Source organism: Pelodiscus sinensis, unplaced genomic scaffold, assembly GCF_049634645.1.
Source record: "Pelodiscus sinensis isolate JC-2024 unplaced genomic scaffold, ASM4963464v1 ctg125, whole genome shotgun sequence".
Lineage (NCBI taxonomy): Eukaryota > Metazoa > Chordata > Testudines > Trionychidae > Pelodiscus > Pelodiscus sinensis.
Genome location: NW_027465977.1, coordinates 101,461 through 120,828, shown reverse-complemented (window position 1 = coordinate 120,828; position 19,368 = coordinate 101,461). Strand labels below are relative to the sequence as shown.

The 19,368-nt window shown below is 56.1% G+C and overlaps 1 protein-coding gene across 4 annotated transcripts; it reads right to left on the bottom strand.

Annotated features, from left to right (window-relative positions):
* Positions 1 to 1,604: 1,604 nt before the first annotated feature.
* LOC142825615 (galactoside alpha-(1,2)-fucosyltransferase 2-like) lies at positions 1,605 to 18,224 on the bottom strand. 4 transcript variants are annotated; one of them, XM_075917594.1, is made up of 2 exons: positions 17,876 to 18,224; positions 1,605 to 3,084 (listed from the first exon to the last, which is right to left on the bottom strand). In XM_075917594.1, exons 1-2 carry the CDS (start codon positions 17,922 to 17,924, stop codon positions 2,039 to 2,041), a joined length of 1,095 nt encoding a protein of 364 aa, XP_075773709.1. In that variant the 5' UTR covers positions 17,925 to 18,224; the 3' UTR covers positions 1,605 to 2,038. The 4 variants fall into 4 exon arrangements, with proteins under 4 accessions (XP_075773709.1, XP_075773710.1, XP_075773713.1 ...); XM_075917595.1 differs by lacking the exon at positions 17,876 to 18,224 and adding an exon at positions 14,682 to 14,986; XM_075917598.1 differs by lacking the exon at positions 17,876 to 18,224 and adding an exon at positions 13,573 to 13,726.
* Positions 18,225 to 19,368: the final 1,144 nt, after the last annotated feature.

The window sequence follows — 19,368 nt, the reverse complement described above, 5'->3', positions numbered from 1 at the left end:
GGTAGCTAGTGGTGGCTATGGAATAAGGGGGGCTAGGGAGTCGCTAGGGGGCTGGGTGAATGGGGAGCTATGGGGTAGCTAGTGGGGGCTGTAGGCTGATGGGGCTATGGGGTACCTAGGGGGCTGTGGGTGAACGGGGGCTAGGTGGGGTCACGAGGGGGTTTGGGTGTATGGGGGGGGTTTGGGGCTAGCTAGTGGGGGCTACAGGCCAATGGGGCTGGGGGTTACTCCATGGCCAATGGCTGCAGGGGGAGACCTTGGTCACCAGGGGTCACTGTTCCCTTCCCCAAGGTTCCCCTAAGCCGCAGATCCACTGAGTCCTCGGCTCCCCCTGGGGCCCCTCCGGATGCACCGCACCCTGGGTGGGACATGGGGCAGGGGCTGTGGGCCGGGACAGAGGGGCTGCGGGCCGGGCTGGGGGGGGGGGCGCCCTGGGCTGGGCCGGCAGGGGCTGCGGGCCGGGACAGAGGGGCACCGGCCGGGCTGGGGGGGGGCGCCCTGGGCTGGGCCGGCAGGGGCTGCGGGCCGGGACAGAGGGGCACTGGCTGGGCTGGGGGGGGCGCCCTGGGCTGGGCCGGCAGGGGCTGCGGGTCGGGACAGAGGGGCACCGGCCGGGCTGGGGGGCGCCCTGGGCTGGGCCGACAGGGGCTGCGGGCCGGGACAGAGGGGCACCGGCCGGGCTGGGGGGCGCCCTGGGCTGGGCCGGCAGGGGCTGCGGGCCGGGACAGAGGGGCACCGGCCGGGCTGGGGGGCGCCCTGGGCTGGGCCGGCAGGGGCTGCGGGTCGGGACAAAGGGGCACCGGCCGGGCTGAGGGGCGCCCTGGGCTGGGCCGGCAGGGGCTGCGGGCCGGGACAGAGGGGCACCGGCCGGGCTGGGGGGCGCCCTGGGCTGGGCCGGCAGGGGCTGCGGGTCGGGACAGAGGGGCACCGGCTGGGCTGGGGGGCGCCCTGGGCTGGGCCGGCAGGGGCTGCGGGTCGGGACAGAGGGGCACCGGCTGGGCTGGGGGGCGCCCTGGGCTGGGCCGGCAGGGGCTGCGGGCCGGGACAGAGGGGCACCGGCCGGGCTGGGGGGCGCCCTGGGCTGGGCCGGCAGGGGCTGCGGGTCGGGACAGAGGGGCACCGGCCGGGCTGGGGGGGGGCGCCCTGGGCTGGGCTGGCAGGGGCTGCGGGCCGGGACAGAGGGGCACTGGCCGGGCTGGGGGGCGCCCTGGGCTGGGCCGGCAGGGGGGTCGTGCCCCCCTCCTCTCCTGGCAGCCTCCGGGCATGAGAGGAGCCCTGCTGAGCCCCTGACACCCCCACCCCCCGGATTTCCCCATCCCTCTCATGGAAATCCCTCTGCTCCGCCCACATCCAACCCCCGTGTCCCCCAGCTGTTAGACCGGCCCCCGGCCCGCAGAACACCCGGAAGCGTCGCTCCATCCGTCCAGCCCACAGCATGTGTGAGATTCCAGAAGCCCCCGACCTCCGGTCTGTGTGTCCTGGCACTGGGTGGGAGGAGTGAGGGGGGGCTGGCACTGGAGGCGGGGGAGGGGGAGCCTGGCACTGGAGGCAGGGGGCAGTCAGGGGCCTTGGCTTTCCTGAGGGCTCGTGAGCTGGGGCAGGTCAACATTGAACGGTTTTACTTGTCTCTTGTAACAAAGCTGCATTTGCAAAACTCCCCAGGGTCATGGGGCTGGCCCAGCTCCACCGCCCCAGGCCAACATCCCCCGTCTCTTGCGCTCAGCAGAGGAACTGGGGAAAGAACCCAGCAGTCCTGGCTCCCAGCCCGCCCCACTCTAACCACTAGACCACACTCCCCTCCCAGAGCCAAGCTACACCCCAGGAGTCCTGGCTTCCATACCCCCTATTCCAGTCACGAACCGTAGGGGAAGGGGACGTACGGCCAATACCACGTGCACAGTTCTATTGCGTTGGACATAACTTGGGTCAGTAGCACCAATGTAGGCCACTGGCTGGAGGGTTCCCAGGTGACCAGTCCTGAGCTGACCAGCCAACCCACGGCGGGTGGATCCCGTTGGCAGCCCGTGGCCGAGCTCCGTTAGCCAGACGTCCCGCCCCGCAGCGGGGAGAGGTCGGCCTCGATCCCGATCCACTCGGGCAGGAAGGCGGCCCACGGTTGGAAGAGCTGGAGGAAGGGGGAATCGGGGAGGGTGTAGTTGGCCAAGTAGATGGTCTCCCCCCCGGCCAGGTAGGCGGCCCAGATGCCGAAGGTCCCGATGGTCATGATCGTGTGGTTGCAATGGGCCAAGAGAGCGAAATCCCTCCCCGGCGACGACTCCTTCCCGTCCCCCGAGAAATACACGTCCCCCCGCGAGGCGTCAATGTTCTCCCGGCACCAGTCCATCCCGTTGCTGGTCACCACGAAGACCGGCTCCTGGTACCTGGCCCGGAAGTAGCCCATGGCCTTGTCCAGGTAGGCCTTGTCCGCCACCACCCCTTTCCAGACCTGGTGCATCACCCGGACGTAGTCCCCCCTCCGGACATGGATGCCCACGTAGGTCACGTTCCGGCGCTGCCCACGCAGCCCAGCCAGGTACTGGTTGGCCTCCTCCCTGATGTGGTCGTGGAAGGAGAATTCCTGGAGGATCTCCTGCCGGAGGTGGTGGTAGAAGGTCCAGGAACAGGGGTAGCCCATGAGCCGGACGTATTTCCCCTCGATGTGCCTGTACTCCTCCGACATCCAGTCGTGAAGCCTGTAATCCCTCCAGAGGGTGGTCCAGACCTGGTATCTGGAGAGCACGGGCAGGGTGATGCGGAAGAGCGGGGCCAGCTGCTGGTGCATCTCCGGCGGGATGTAGGCCTGGCGCCCGTTCATCTTGGCCAGGGCGTAGAGGGTGGCGTATTCCCCCATCTGGTTCCCCAGGCGCCCGATGGAGTTCACGGTCCACATGCCCGTATCTCTGGCAGAGGCATGTTGTAAGGTGTTCCTGCACCACATGCTGGGGCACTGGCTGAGCAGGCATATGGTGGAGATGCTCAGGGAAATCAGCAGGCAAAGGGTGATCAAGAGGCCTGGTCGAGAAGAGACCCAGGTGTTGAGCAGGTTCATGACTCCGAGCTGCAGCAGATGGGAGGGGGCCAGGCCTGTGGGAAGAGGGAGCAAGAAATTCAGAATTTCCCCATTGGGTCTAATTGTTACTTGCATCACAAGCTTAGTGACCAGTGAGAACCTGGTTAGAACCTGTGGAGGTAGGGGCGGGGTGGGTGGGTGGGTTGGTGGATGGATGGACGGATGGATGGATGGACACAGAGTGGATGGGTGGGAGAACAGATGGGGGATGGATGGATGAGTGGACAGATGGACGGATGGAATGTGGATGGATGGATGGATGGATGAGTGTGTGGGTGGGTGGGTTGGGAGGGAGAGGGATGGCTGGTGGTGGAAGGGTGGGTGGGTGGATGGATGGATGAGTGGGTGGGTGGGTTGGGAGGGAGAGGGATGGCTGGTGGTGGAAGGATGGGTGGGTGGATGGATGGATGAATAGACAGGGTTTGAATACATGGAAGGATAGGCAGGTGAGTTGGTAGGTGGATGGATGGATGGATGGATGGATGGATGGATGGGGTGTGGATACACGGATGGATGGGTGCAAGGATTGGTGGGTGGATGGACAGATGGGGTGTAGATGGATTGATGGATGGGTGGAAGGACAGACAGACAGGGGATGGGTGAGGGATGGATGGATGGACAGGGTGTGGATGGGTGGGTGGGTGGTTTGGTAGGTGGATGGATGGATGAATGGAAGGATAGATGGATTGATGGATGGGTGGGTGGAAGGACAGACTGACAGGGGATGGAGGGACGGACAGGGTGTGGATGGATGGGTGGGTGGATGAACGGATGGGGTGTGGATTGACGGGCGGGCGGGTGGGTAGATGGATGGACGGACGGACAGGCAGTGGATGGACGCATGTGTGGCTGGTGGGTGGATGGACGGATACAAACGGCCAGTGCGTGGATGGCTGGATGGACGGACAGACGGTCGGACGGGGGAGAGGGAAGGGAGCCAGATAGTGACGACGCCACAGTGAGAGCACCGTCACGCAGCCCCCCAGACGTGAGCTGGCCGGGCCTGGCTCCAGACACAACCCCCAGCTCTCCCAGCTGGATTGTTCCCAGCGCATCCATCTCTCGCCATGTGTGACGCGCAGCGGGCGCCCCCGACCCTGCCCCCCCTCCGCAGCCAGCGGCGACTCCGCCGGCCATTGCTCCTCAGAGACACAGCGCCGGCTGGACGCTGACATTGGCGCCAGGGCAGAGCCCTAGTTCTCCTGGGGGGAAGGGGACCTCCCTGTCCTGGACTTAGTCTGCTCTCGTCATGCTTCCCCCAGCCAAGACTGACTCAGCTCCCAGCAACTGGTCCCTGAGTAGCCTCCGCCTAGCCGAGGTGTCAGGTGGCTGGGCCATTGTCTACCTGCCTCCCCCCCACTTCCCCCCACTACGACACACCCTAGTCCTGCCAACTGCCCCGGCTCATCTGCTCAAACCCCAGCCTGCCTGACACAACAGAGGCAGCCGGGCTCGTGTGGCTAATGCAGCCCTGAGCCATTCTGTCAGACGTTTCTCAGTCGATGGCCTTCCCTCCGCAGCCTCAATGGCCTCTCTCACCCACCCACCCACCCAACCATCCCCACCCCCATCCCGCCTGCGGATTGCCCCTCCAGCTCCTAACTGCCCCCAGCCTTTGCAGGAACGGTTGGGTGGCTGGCCACGTTGGCTATGTCTAGACTACAGGCTTTTGTCGACACAAGTTTTGTCAACAGATACGTGTGGAGAAACCCCTGTAATAGTATCACTCTCCCATAACTTTGTATTAAGATCTATCCTTGTTAAGTGTTCTCATAGAATCTCTGTAACATTTCTCCTGTAACTTGGTATTAAGATAGATAGATCTGGTAAGAGAAAATGTCTTTTGAGCTCTTCCCCTTTCCTCGATGGTCCTGTTGAAATGAATGAGGAGAATGAAAGGGGAGCAGCTGCAAGGGTGGAGAAGGTCTGGGAGCCAGACCCAAGACAATCCCTGTCAAATAGTGATAGAAATGTAGCCTTGTTAGTCTGGTGCAGCTGAAACAAAAAACCAGGACTATGTAGCACTTTAAAGACTAACAAGATGGTTTATTAGGTGATGAGCTTTCGTGGGCCAGACCCACTTCCTCAGATCAAATAGTGGAAGAAAATTGTCACAACCATATATACCAAAGGATACAATTAAAAAAAATACCTGCAAAGTGAGCTCATTAAGAGACTGGACAGACAGACGCCTTGGGAGTGAAGCAGCAAGTGCCTGCCCTTGGAAGAACTCTCCTTGAAGCAGCATTAACAAAGCCGAGGTGATGACTAATTGGCTGCATGAGAGGGATAAATAGGAGGCATCTTGCAGAGGGACCCCCGGGTTTTCACCTTGTCAACATGGGAGCATCGATCCGGGTCGGCAGAAGCCCAGCTCCACCCCTCCCCCATCTAACTCACCTGGCCAGTGCAGTTAGGGGGAGCAACTTTTGGTAACAAGAAGATGGAGTGTGCTTGTGTGTGTGTGTGTGTGTGTGTGTGTGTGTGTGTGTGCGTGCACGCTTGATTGATCTATGAATGTTCAATACATGTGGCGTGTTGCCTTATCCCCCTGAAAAAGATTCTATTAAGCACAATATTTTGGTGGAGAATTGCGAAAGGGGGAAAGTACCACAAGCATTTATTGAGTAATGGAAAGGTGTTGAGATGTATGGAAAAGTGATCATAACCTCGAAAAGTGATCGATCATTACGGTGTGCACACCCCGGCTATGTCTAGACTGCAGGCTTCTTTCGAAAGAGGCTGTTTCGAAATCATCTTTCGAAAGTGCCTCTTTCAAAAGATCGCGTCTAGACTGCAGGCGGATCTTTCGAAAGAGAAATCCGCTTTTTCGAAAGAGAGCACCCAGCGAGTCTGGATGCTCTCTTTCGAAGATGGCCTCTTTACATTGAAGAACGCCTTCTTTCGAAAGAGGAACTTTCGAAATAAGGCGTTCTTCCTCGTAAATTAAGGTTTACCGCCATCGAAAGAAAAGCCGCGTTCTTTCAAAATAATTTCGAAAGAACGCGGCTTGAGTCTGGACGCAGGGGAAGTTTTTTCGGGAAAAGGCTACTTTTCCCGAAAAAACCCCTGAGTCTGGACACGGCCCCCCGGTGGTAGTAGGCTCAGTAAAGAGAGGAGGAGAAGTAGCTTTCTTGCTCCCCCGGTCGTAGAGCACCAGCATTAGAAAGAAGGGAGGAGAATTAAATTTCTTGCTCCAGGAAAAAGAGGTGTTGGTAAATAAGAGTAAAAAGGATAAGCATTGCTATTCTAGTCCCAATAGGAGGTTGGGTATGCCAGAAAATGTTTAAACATAAGGGCTGTGTCTAGACTGGCAAGTTTTTCCGCAAAATCATCTGCTTTTGCGGAAAAACTTGCCAGCTGTCTACACTGGCCGCTTGAATTTCCCGCAAAAGCACTGACGATCTCATGTAAGATTGTCAGTGCTTTTGCGGAAATACTATGCTGCTCCCGTTTGGGCAAAAGTCTTTTTCCAAAAGACTTTTGCACAAATGGGTCAGTGTAGACAGCACAGTACTGTTTTCTGGAAAAAAGCCCCGATCGCGAAAATGGCGATCGGGGCTTTTTTGCGGAAAACCGCGTCTAGATTGGCCACGGACGTTTTTCTGCAAAAGGTGCTTTTGCGGAAAAGCATCCTGCCAATCTAGACGTGCTTTTCCGAAAATGCTTTTAACGGAAAACTTTTCCGTTAAAAGCTTTTTCGGAAAATCATGCCAGTGTAGATGTAGCCAAGCAGTCTTTTAAGAAGGCTCCCAGACAGGAGACTAAAAAATTGGCAAATCTTGAACAAATGTTGCAAAAATTCGGACATAGCCCTTGGTCTGGTCAAGTGTTAGCTGATGTCCGTACCATTTCAGACCTAGAAGACAAATTGGCTAACTACTTATGGATATATAAACCCTCAATTCCAATGAAAAAGGAAGCAGCTGCAGTTTCGCTTCTGTGGAAAACCTGTAATGTGATGTTCCTCAAATTGACTGAATATAAGAACGCAAATATGAAACTGCAAAATGTAGAAGCCTCTGCTGCAGAAGTGGAGAGGTAGAAATGCATGTCCCTCAGTACCCAGACACAGCTAGATTCCCTTAAAGTTGGGTACTGAGAGTTAAAGCAACTCTCTGATTTTTCAGGAATATGCTTAAGAAAAAGGACCAGGAGGTAGGGGGCTTAGTGAACAAGGCCACCCTCCTTGCTAAACTGGTAATGGGACAAAGCCTGAGTCTGTGAAAAGGAGCCACTTTCCATTTAGCAAGAAAAACAGGATCAGGCCTAGACAAGTAGGCAGGTAAAAGATAGATTGAAGGCCTTGCGGTAGAACTGAGAAAAAGCAGTAAGTACAGGCACTGGAAATCTAAATCCTCAAAACAATACTTACAAGAGTAATATCTGAAACAAGGCCAGTTTTCATTTTCAGCTATAAGAAAGTGTTTTAAGAAAAAGAAAACCACCGAGAAGTTAACTCCACAGAGAACGGAAGGAGTTGAGCAGTTGTGAAAATGCTAAAATGGTATAGGAAAAAATTGTGGTTTCTTTGCAGCTGTTCTGAAGGAAAAACGGGCCCTTTTCCAAAAGAATGTCTGTAAATAATCCAGGCAAATTTGACTCAAATCCATACATTTGATTATAGATACTGATAAAAGAACTTTAAGGGGGTTTCTATTGGAACTTAACTACCCCAATGAATAAAAGGTAGTAATCGTTGTACAGCTATGTAGAAATAGTGTAAGAAAGGTTGAGAGGGAATGTATGTGTATCTGTGTGTAAATATATATATAGTGTAAATAAGTGAGGTTTTTCAAGATCCAGTAATCCTGTTTTGTAGGTTAGTGAACTGTTTTGTAAGCTTAAAACAAATTGGTTTGGTTTATTTTCAGTAAAACCATTTCAGTCCAAGTTGTTCAATGAAAGTACAGAAAAACTCGGTGAGCATAAACAAAACAGTTACACCCTATGCAAAGTTTAATATGGCTCAGTAAACAAAGAATGCACATTTTCCTGTGACATGCCAGCTACGTCTAGACTTCCATGATTTTCTGGAAATGCTTTTAACGGAAAAGTTTTCCGTTAAAAGCATTTTAGGAACAGAGCGTCTAGATTGGTACGGACGCTTTTCCGCAAAAGCATTTTTTGCGGGAAAGCGTCCGTGGCCAATCTAGACGCGCTTTTCTACAAAAAAGCCCCCGTCGCCATTTTCGCGATCGGGGCTTTTTTGTGGAAAACAAATCTGAGCTGTCTACACTGGCCCTTTTGCGCAAAAGTCTTTCGGAAAACAACTTTTGCCCGAACGGGAGCAGCATAGTATTTCCGGAAAAGTACTGACGATCTTACATGAGATTGTCAGTGCTTTTCCGGAAATTCAAGCAGCCAGTGTAGACAGCTGGCAAGTTTTTCCGCAAAAGCAGATGATTTTGCGGAAAAACTTGCCAGTCTAGACACAGCCGCCATGTATATTGTAGAAGGGGTAAAAGCTGCAAACAAATCAAAATCCTGGGATGGCTCCAGGAGCCGCAACAGGTTGTACTTTCCTTTTCAGGTTGCTGTGAGAGAGAGCAGGACTTAAAAGTCAAAACTCTAAATCTCTGGCAAAAGTGATTGTGTCCCTTTTTAAGACAAAGCTACAGACAGCTTTGAATCTAAAAGCAAGCCAGAAAGTGTTCTGTGGTGCACAGATGCCCTAGCTGGCAGCACAAAGAAGCTTTGCAGGTAATAGCTAAGTTTGATCAGCAAACTACCTGAGATCAGAAAGTTCAAAATGTAGCCCTCCAGAAAGAAAGGTGGGGAAAAGGAGTCAAACCTAAAACTGAGAATCTAAAAATCTCAAGATCTAAAAACAAGCAAGAAAAAGGATTTCTGTTTGCACAATGCTAAATGTGAAAACAGATACAAAAAGGGGGTCTGTATAAGCAAAGATTTAAAGATGCTATTAACAAACTGATCTCAAAGATAAGTAGTCTAAGGGAATGCTTTTAGAAAAATGGTCATTGGAAACTCAACTCGCACTGAAAATCCTCCGGAATTACAGTAATAATGCTTCTTGGCTATTCTCTATGGCTGCATCTAGACTGGCATGATTTTGCGGAAATACTTTTAATGGAAATGTTTTTCCGTTAAAAGTATTTCTGCAAAAGCACGTCTAGATTGGCACGGATGCTTTTGTGCCAAAAGTGCTTTTGCACAAAAGCACCCGTGGCCAGTCTAGATGCGATTTTGCGCAAGAAAGCCCCAATCGCCATTTTAGCCATCGGGGCTTTTTTGCGCAAAACAGTTCTTCCCTGTCTACACTGGCCCTCTTGCACAAGTATTCTGGCGCAAAAGGGCTTTTTCCCGAGTGGGAGCGTGAAAGTATTTGCGCAATAAGCACTGATTTTGTACATTACAAAGTCAGTGCTCTTGCACAAATTCAAGCAGCCAGTGTAAACAGCTGGCAAGTTTTTGCGCAAAAGTTTTTGGCACCCTATGCGTAAACTTAACACAGCAGAAACTTGCTAGCCTAGTCTGCTGTAAAAGAAGAAAACTGAAGTACAATTCCTGAATGTGATGATTATACAATGGGGTGATTCGCCCAAAAGAAGGGGTAGAAACCAGTAAAACCTGTTTTGCCTACAAAACAAAAATATGTAACTATAGGAGTAATTGTAAGCAAAGAGAGGAATGAAAGCATATTTGTAAAAGAAAAAGTATGTAAATAATAATGTGCCACTCCCAAAAGGGTACAAGTATGTAGCTAGTATACTGTGTTAAAATGATTAGGCAGGAAAGTTTTAATAAGCATTATGCATTTTGACTATATTTACAGAAACCAGTATCTCAAAAGGGTAGAGGCCAAGGAATTTGAATCTTGGTATTTGGAAAAAGTGGTAAAGGTTCATTTAAAAGAAAAACTTATACATGACTAAACAAAAAGGATAGATATGTGAAAACATTGGTCAAAAAAAATCAGTGTTCATTGGAATGTTTAAATCAACTTTCAGCCTGTAAGGCCAGCTGAATGCACCTGGATGTTGCATACAATTGGAAGTGTAAGACCCTTGCAACCCCATAATAAACATAAAGCACAAGGTTAAATTAAACACAAGGTTTATCTATTGATAAAAAAACTTGAAGGACAAATAAGGGTCGGTCACTTGGACTTCCATCTTATTGCAAAATATTGTTTATTAAAAGTGTTGTTAGATAAAGAGAATATTTGTTGAATTACAACCACAAGCACAAATTGCTTCTCAGTATATTGCCATTAATTAGTTAAATAAAGTGTGACCCACTCAAGAATTGTTCTTGAGGGGTCAAAAGCGGGACAATGTGGAGAAATCCCTTTAATATTATCACTCTCATATAACTTTGTATTAAGATCTATCTTTGTTAAGTGTTCTTATAGAATCTCTGTAACATTTCTCCTGTAACTTGGTATTAAGATATATAGATCTTGTAAGAAAAAATGTCTTTTGAGCTCTTCCCCTTTCCTTGATTGTCCTGTTGAAATAATGAGGCGTGAATGGAGAATGAAAGGGGAGCACCTCCAGCAGCAGTTGCAAGGGTGGAGAAGGTCTGGGAGCCAGATTCAAGACAATACCTGCAAAGTGAGCTCATGAAGAAGACTGGACATACAGAGGCCTTGGGAGTCAAGCAGCAAGTGCCTGCCCTTGGAAGAACTCTCTTTGAAGCAGCATTAAGAAAGCCGAGGTGATGACTAATTGGTGCATGAGAGGGATAAATAGGAGGCATCTTGCAGAGGGACCCCGGGTTTTCATCTTGTCAACATGGGAGCATCCAGCCGGATCCGCAGAAGCCCAGCTCCACCCCTTCCCCATCTAACTCACCTGGCCAGTGCAGTTAGGGGGAGCAACTTTTGGTAACAAGAAGATGGAGTGTGCTTGTGTGTGTGTGTGTGTGTGTGCGCGCACGCTTGATTGATCTATGGATGTTCAATACATGTGGCGTGTTGCCTTATCCCCCTGAAAAAGATCCCGGGTGCTTCTTTTAAGCACAATATTTTGGTGGAGAATTGCGAAAGGGGGAAGGTACCACGAGCCTTTATTGAGTAATGGAAAGGTGTTGAGAAGTATGGGAAAGTGATCATAACCTCGAAAAGTATTAAGAAGTGATCGATCATTACGGTGTGCACACCCCCGGTGGTAGCAGGCTCAGTAAAGAGAGGAGGAGAAGTAGCTTTCTCGCTCCCCCAGTCGTAGAGCACCGGCATTAGAAAGAAGGGAGGAGAATTAAATTTCTTGCTCTAGGAAAAAGAGGGTGGATGGACGGATGGATGAACGGATGGAGGGGCAGGGTGGCTGGCTAGGTGGCCGGGGGGATGGACGGACGGATGGAGGGGCGGGGTGGCTGGCTAGGTGGCCGGAGGGACGGATGGAGGGGCGGGGCAGCTGGCTAGGTGGCCGGGGGGATGGACGGACGGATGGAGGGGCAGGGTGGCTGGCTAGGTGGCCAGGCGGATGGACGGATGGATGGAGGGGCGGGGTGGCTGGCTAGGTGGCCGGGGGGATGGACGGACGGATGGAGGGGCAGGGTGGCTGGCTAGGTGGCCGGGGGGATGGACGGACGGATGGAGGGGCGGGGCGGCTGGCTAGGTGGTCGGGGGGATGGACGGACGAATGGAGGGGCGGGGCGGCTGGCTAGGTGGCCGGGGGGATGGACGGACGGATGGAGGAGCAGGGTGGCTGGCTAGGTGGCCGGAGGGACGGATGGAGGGGCGGGGCGGCTGGCTAGGTGGCCAGGGGGATGGACGGACGGATGGAGGAGCAGGGTGGCTGGCTAGGTGGCCGGAGGGACGGATGGAGGGGCGGGGCGGCTGGCTAGGTGGCCAGGGGGATGGACGAATGGATGGAGGGGCGGGGTGGCTGGCTAGGTGGCCAGGGGGATGAACGGACGGATGGAGGGGCGGGGTGGCTGGCTAGGTGGCCGGAGGGATGGACGAATGGATGGAGGGGCGGAGTGGCTGGCTAGGTGGCTGGGGGGATGGACGGACGGATGGAGGGGCGGGGTGGCTGGCTAGGTGGTCGGAGGGACGGATGGACGGATGGAGGGGCGGGGTGGCTGGCTAGGTGGCCGGAGGGATGGATGGACGGATGGAGGGGCGGGGTGGCTGGCTAGGTGGCTGGAGGGACGGACGGGCTGGAGGGACGGATGGAGGAGCGGGCGGCTGGCTATGTGGTCGGAGGGACGGACGGACGGATGGAGGGGCGGAGTGGCTGGCTAGGTGGCCGGAGGGACGGATGGAGGGGCGGGGCGGCTGGCTAGGTGGCCAGGGGGATGGACGGACGGATGGAGGGGCGGGGTGGCTGGCTAGGTGGCCGGGGGGATGGACGGACGGATGGAGGGGCGGGGCGGCTGGCTAGGTGGCCGGAGGGACGGACAGACGGATGGAGGGGCGGGCGGCTGGCTAGGTGGCCGGATGGAGGGGCGGGGCGGCTGGAGGGGCGGGGCGGCTGGCAGGCTGCTGGTGACAGGGCCGGGCGAGGGGCGGGTACCTTGCAGCAGGGGGAGGCCTGGGCACAGCTGGGTAGAGAATCTCCCCCCTTCTTACCTTGGCGAGGGGGTTTCCGGGCCAGGCCCTGGCGCTGCGGCTCCCGGTCAGGTTCCCCGGCGGCTCCAGCTCCCGCATGCTGGGCCAAGGGAGTATTTCCTGCTGCGCTTTTCTCCGCGCTTAAACATTAATCCAGCCCCTGCCCCCGCCCGGCGCTGCCTGCCTCTCCCCACACGTGGCCCGGGGCCGGCCGCATGGAGCAGGGCAGCCAGCACACCTGGGCTCTCTCCCCAGCTCTAGGAGGGGAGTGGGGTCTAATGGTTAGAGCAGGCGAGGGCAGGCCTGAGAACCAGGACTCCTGGAAACCAGCCACTCCTCCCCCACGAGCCCAGGCCTGCTAGGCCCTGATACACCAGGCAGCCAAGGAGTTAAGAAGCGAGCCCGGGCCGGCTCTCCATGCCCTGAGTCTCCAAGCCCCCAAGGGCCTGGCGCCCGCCCACAGGAAGCAAGTCAGGTACTGAACTTTGCGGCTCACTCTCCACCCACAGCCCCTCCCTGGCCCCCCCCAGCCCTGCCGGTGGCCCCCCCCCAATCTGCCAATGCCCCTGAATTCAGACTGTTACATAATAAAGGGGGTGCCCTGGGCTGGGTAACAGGCTATTGCACATCAAGACTGAGGGATTAATGACCCGTTTTCTCAACGGGGTGGGGCAGACACTGACAGTACCCCACGGCAGGGGACAGAGCCCAGGAGTCCTGGCTTCCAACCCCCCTTTGCTCTAACCACTAGGCCCCAGTCCCCTCCCAGAGCTCAGCCTAGAACCCAGGCTCCCCACCTCTCTAACCACTGGGCTCCCCACCCCAAGCGGGGCCTAGAACCCAGGAGTTCGGGCTCCCAACGCCCCTCTGCTCTAACCACTAGGCCCCAGTCCCCTCCCAGAACCCAGGGAAGAACACCAGCATCCCGGCTCCTCTATTTCCTGCTCAGTCACAACCTGCCCCTCCAATTCACCCCCACACACACCTGGTGAGGCGAGCCACACGCTGGGCGGCAGCGGGGAGGGCAGGCGGAGCCGCGCACCCTGCCCCGGGGCCGGCCGGCTGGAGCGTTTGAACAAGACAAAAGAGGAGGAAGTACGCAGGTGCCGTGGCGTGGGAAGGAGCTGGCGCCCTGTGAGGTCTCCCCACCCCTCCCCCTGGGCGCGGCCCTCCCAGCAGCCCCGGCCCCCCCAACCCCTTTGGCGCACCCCAGCCCTGGCCGCTGTCCCCCCCGACGGAGCAGGACGCGCGAGATCCCGGAGCTGGGAGGCTCAGCCAGGACGGGGCGTGTGGGGAGCCTGACCCCTGGCAGGCAGGTGGGGTCACACCTGGCAGGGCCGGCTCCCCTCCCCCCGGCTTCTGGGTCCCCCAGCTTGGCCTGTTAGGCACAGAGCCCCCACCGCGTGGGGGGGTCATGTGCCCAGTCAGTGCAGGGTTTCTTCATCGCCAGGGGGAGGGAGGGTGGCTAGATGGGTGGATTCAGGCTTCCGATGGCCCGGAGCCATGAAGGTAAAAGCACCATCCCTAAGTCCCCGACTGCCCAGGAACCCCCACCCCCGCCCCCCGTGTCTTTCTCCGGAGCCGGCTCAGTCTCCCTCACAGAGAGACGACTTCCACACACTCCCCCGCTGTCTCCCTGAGCCTGGCCAGGGAGCAACCGTCCTTCCCCCGCCCAACCCTGGAAGGGGAAACTGAGGCACGCCGCGGCAGCATCAAAAATACCCATGCCCTGTTCGCTGCAAGGCCGAACCCATCCCTCCCGCCTCAAAAGGCTCCTCCCGCCCAGCCCGGGAGGGGGGGAATCCCGGTTTTCCGAATACAGGCGGGGGGGGGGGAAGGGTTTTCTTTGCCTCTGAGATACACCCCGAAATGTCACCGCGCCGAGCAAAGCCGCCGCCACCTTCGGCTCGTTCTTGCGACAAGCTGCTTCCCTCTGACTCCCCGGACGTCACCCATGGGGACCGGGCTCCCTCGATTTCCCAGCTGGAAGGGGCCCTCCCCCTTTGGTAACCCCTCCCCCACAGGCCCCCCAACTCCCAATTCTAGGGAAAAGCATTCCCCAGCTTTGGAAATAGCCGGGGACCGAGAGCTCACCCCGAGCCAGGCAGCTGCTCCAATGGGTAATTACTCGCGACGCTTCCGAATTTCCATCTAGCTGGCACCCCGGCAGGGAGAGGGGTGTGTCAGGCCCCTGTGGACGTCAGGCATCCCGGCTTTTATCCTCTGCCGCCTGCGATGCCTGGCGAGGGGCGCTCAGACGCACGGACACAAGCCCCCGGCCGGCGGGAACCCAGCCCGGTGCTGGCGGCGTTCGGGAGCCGGTTGGCAAGAAGGGGGGCCGTGGGCAGCGCCAGGTGCGACCGCACACCCTGGGAGAGAAGTTTGGAGGTGGGGCTGGTTCTCCACCCATTTATAAAGCCACAGGGATGAAAGGAGGGGGCGGGAAGGGCTAATGGTGTTCATTACAGCACCTCCACCCACCTCCTCCAAACACCCCCCCAGCCACCTGGCACAGCGGCGCAAGCTGCTAAACCGGTTACAAGCCGCCCCCCCTCCCCGGGAAGCCCTCGTGCTATGTTTTGGGGAATGCCCCCCCAACCTATGGGGCAGTCACCATCGCCATGGGGCGGGGGGGGAGAGCCCCGGGCTGTTTTGCGTCCCCCGCCGAAAATGTTCAGAGTCTTTGCGGCACGATCGCCGAAAACCTCCCGCTGCCCGGGCCTGAAAAAAGCCGAGGGGACGGAAAGGGCCCGAGCACAAGACGGAGAGCATGACCCTGCTGCCGTATCGCTCCGCGGGACACCGCACCCCCTCGCCCCCGACTGCTGCCTGCCCAGGTGGTCGCCTCCTCTCCCAAAAAGACGCCTAGGCCTGAGGAAAAGCGCCAAAAAGGGCAGCACACCCAGGAGGGGTTTGGAGCGGCTGCCGTGGGAGGGGAGGTTGAAACGACGGAGCCTTTTCAGCGTGGGAAAGAGGAGACGAAGAAGGGACGCGGCTGAAAATCAGGGTGGGTGTGGAGAAGGCAATCAGGGAAAAGTTATTTACTTGTTCCCGGAAGGGTTGGGGAGGAGGAAGGGCTGGCAGGCCAGGTGCAGGCTCAGGCTGATAGGGCCAACTCCTGGCCAGCAGCCCAGCTGGTCCCCCCGCCTACCCCCGCCCTGGCTGCGGGGCCCATATGCTGTTCTGAGCCACGGTGGGGGGAAGCTTCACATGCTGCCGGCCCTGCACACTGACAGCTCCCATTGGCCACTTTCTGGCCAATGGGAGCTGCGAGATTGTGCTGGGGGAGGCGGGGGGCAACACATGACGCCTTCTCCCCGGCTCACGGTGGCGCTCAGAGACCCAGCGGCCCCCGCAGCCAGATGCTCTGAGCCACGTGCGGGGTGGGGCAGGAGGAAGCCGGCCAGAGGAACCGGTTGCTGCCGGATTTGGCCTGCATTTTGCTTGTCCCCGAGCTGCACCATACGCCTTTATAACGTAGACGGAAAAGGTGATCCAGGCATATAAATACGATTATCATCCTGAGCAAATCAGAAATTACCCGTCTTAGCCAGTGTCATGCACCCGCTTGGGGTCTTGTATTTTACTTTTATATATATATATAGGCTGTGTCTAGACTGGCAAGTTTTTCCGCATGCCAGCTGTCTACACTGGCCGCTTGAATTTCCGCAAGAACACTGACGATCTCATGTAAGAAATCAGTGCTTCTTGCGGAAATACTATGCTGCTCCCGTTCGGGCAAAAGTCCTTTTGTGCAAGAGGGCCAGTGTAGACAGCTCAGATTTGTTTTGCGCAAAAAAGCCCCGATGGCGAAAATGGCGATCGGGGCTTTTTTGCGCAAAAGCGCGTCTAGATTGGCCTGGACGCTTTTCCACAAAAAGTGCTTTTGCAGAAAAGCGTCCGTGCCAATCTAGACGCGCTTTTCCCTAAATGTTTTTAACGGAAAACTTTTCCGTTAAAAGCATTTGCGGAAAATCGTGCCAGTCGAGACGTAGCCAGAGTGTTTTAAACAATGCCAGTTAGATCCAACACATTAGATTTGTAAATGACTGTTCCATTTTTAACAACTCCTTTCTGTCGCCAAGTTCCTCAATGAAAACACTTCTCTCAAGAAGCTGGTGCAATTGCAGAGAAGGAATAAACTTCTTAAGATAAAAATCTCAAATGTTAAAAGAAAGATGCCTAAAGCTAGGAAGCTAATCCATATTTCAGACACAAAGGCACCTTGAATGTTTCAACTAGTCAGGCAGGGTAAAACTATTTCTAACTAAATTATAAGTAACTAACCAGTCCACTGCTTCCTTGCAGGGCATGTGGCGTGCGATCAGCTAGCAATGGGGTTATCAGCAGCCACCCACAAGAACTTACAAGCGGCCTGACGGCGTCAGACCAAAGGCCCAGCTCGCCCCGGGACCTGCCGGCAGTGGCCAGCGCCAGACGCTCCAGCGGGGGTGAACAGAGAGGGAGTCATGGGGAGATCTCTCTCCCGTCGCCCCCTCCCGGCTTCTGACAGACAGTGGCTCGGGACACTGGCCCCTGGCTCCCGGCCGTCGACGGACCGACTCGCCTGGGAGGTATCTCGCTCTCTCTTGAATCCTGTTAGTCTTGCCCATCACAACATCAAATCTGCAACCGCCTAGGAAATCGACGGCCCTTGCTCGGGACAGAGGCAAGCAATTTTGGCTAGGCCGGGCTGCCTGGGTTTGGACAGGCTACTGACGCAAGGCAGCGGGAACATAAGAACGGCCACATCCATCCAGCCCAGTGGCCTGTCTGCCAACCGTGGCCAATCCCAGATGCCCCAGAGGGAGGGAACACAACAGGGAATCCGCACTTGATCCCTCCCCCGTCACCATTCCTACCCAGCCTGGCTAACAGTCAGTGATGGACCTAACCTCCATAAATCTATCTGCCCCTTTTTTGAACCCTGTTAAAGTCCTAACCGTCACCGCATCCTCTGGCAAGGAGTTCCACAGGTTGATTGTGCACTGAGTGAGGAAAAACTTCCTTTTGTTTGTTTTAAACCCACTGTCTAGTCATTCCCTTTGGTGACCCCTAGTTCTTATATTGTGGGACTAAGTTAATAACTTTTCCTTATTCGCTTTTTCCGCACCAGTCGTGATTTTATGGACCTCTGTCCTGTCCCCCCGAGTCTCCTCTTTTCCAAGCTGAAAAGTCCAACTCTTCTAAATCTCTTTTCAGACGGGACCCGTTCCAAACCCTTCCTCATTTTTGTTGCCCTTTTCGGAACCTTTTCCAATGCCGTCACCTCGCCAATCTTGCCTCACCTTGCACCGTGGCTCGCGCTCGGCTCGAATCGCGGGGTGATCGTCGCATCCCTGCGGCAGGCAAGACCCCGAAACTCGCGGCCAAGTCCTGGTGGCCGTTTTGTGACCGTGGCCACTCGGAAAAGCCAGCGCAGAGCTTTTTGTGGAAGAAGAAAGGGCTGGGATGAACAGGCCTGCTTGGGGAGTTCAGGTTTTGGTTTCTCACAAGGCAACATCCAGGCCTGGAGAGAGGCCGGCGAGATACCGCAGCGTGGAAAAGTCTGCACACAACCCCTGCAGGCAGCAAGTCGAGTCATGTCGGCCTTTTACGGTACAGCGAGCGCTCCTGGAATCTGTTCCCTAGTTTATCTCCCGGGCTAAAAACAAGCCCAATCTCCTGCTGTGGCAGGTTCGTGCGTGCTTCCGAAGACAGCACCTCCGTTCCTGGTGTGGGAAAGAAGCCAACGCAAGGAACGTAGGCAGGAATTTGGCAGGACAATCTGGACAAGAGCGAGATGAGACAGGGTGGGGCTGACGCGTGGGGTGGCCCTGGGGCAGGAAGGCGCCAAACGTCATCCGGTCGCCTTGTGTAACGCCAAAAAAACAAACCCCAAAGGGGTGTCCACCGCCCAGAACGTCTGCACGGAGCAGGGCCGGCGTGCTGGGGAAGGGTCGCCCGAGAGCCGAAGAGCAGGAGGGCCGGGTGAGGGAAACCACAGACCCCTCCAACCCGGCGCGTGGCTGAGCCTACCCCATTAGCGTGCGTGGTACAGCGGGCGGGAGACACGGAGGGATCACCGGGTTTCCATCCTGGCAGTCCCTGAGCAAGGACAGCGACGTCTGAAATAAAAGCCGGCCTCAGCATCTGTGAGGAAGTGGGTGCCTCAGTTTCCCCTCGGTGTGGCATGGCTAACCAGGGGGTGGGGGAGCGGGTGTGACCCCCACCTAACAGACTGGGCTCTGGACAAAGGTCTGGACATGGTGGAACCTAGCCACTGATGACCTCAAGGCCCTGGCGGCCCAGCCTGTTTTGGGAGCTGACTGGTGCTAGCCAGTGAGAGAATCAGTCTGTCTGTCCATCCATCCATCCATCTGTCCCCACCCCAGCCCTCTATCCATCCGTCATTCGCCACACCTTTCCTGAAATGTGGTGCCAGAACTGGACACAATACTCCAGTTGAGGCCTAATCACTGCAGAGTAGAGCGGAAGAATGATTTCTCATGTCTTGCTCACAACACTCCTGGTAATGCCTCCCTCTACCCAACATCCTCCCCCATCCATCCATCCGCCCCTCCACCATCCTCATTCATCCCTCTACCCAACATCCATCCACCCATCCAACCATCCCTCTACCCAACATCCATCCAACCATCCTCATCCATCCATCCCTCTACCCAACATCCATCTAACCATCCGTCTACCCAACATCCATCCACCCATCCAACCATCCGTCTACCCAACATCCATCCAACCATCCATCCAGCCATCCCTTTACCCAACATCCATCCATCCA

Excerpts from the sequence above, each read along its gene's own strand:
- LOC142825615 (XM_075917594.1), bottom strand. The coding sequence starts at position 17,924 with ATGCGACGATCACCCCGCGATTCGAGCCGAGCGCGAGCCACGGTGCAA. Across the intron at positions 3,085-17,875 it reads AGCGCGAGCCACGGTGCAAG|GCCTGGCCCCCTCCCATCTG; the intron begins GTGAGGCAAGAT and ends CTCTTCCCACAG.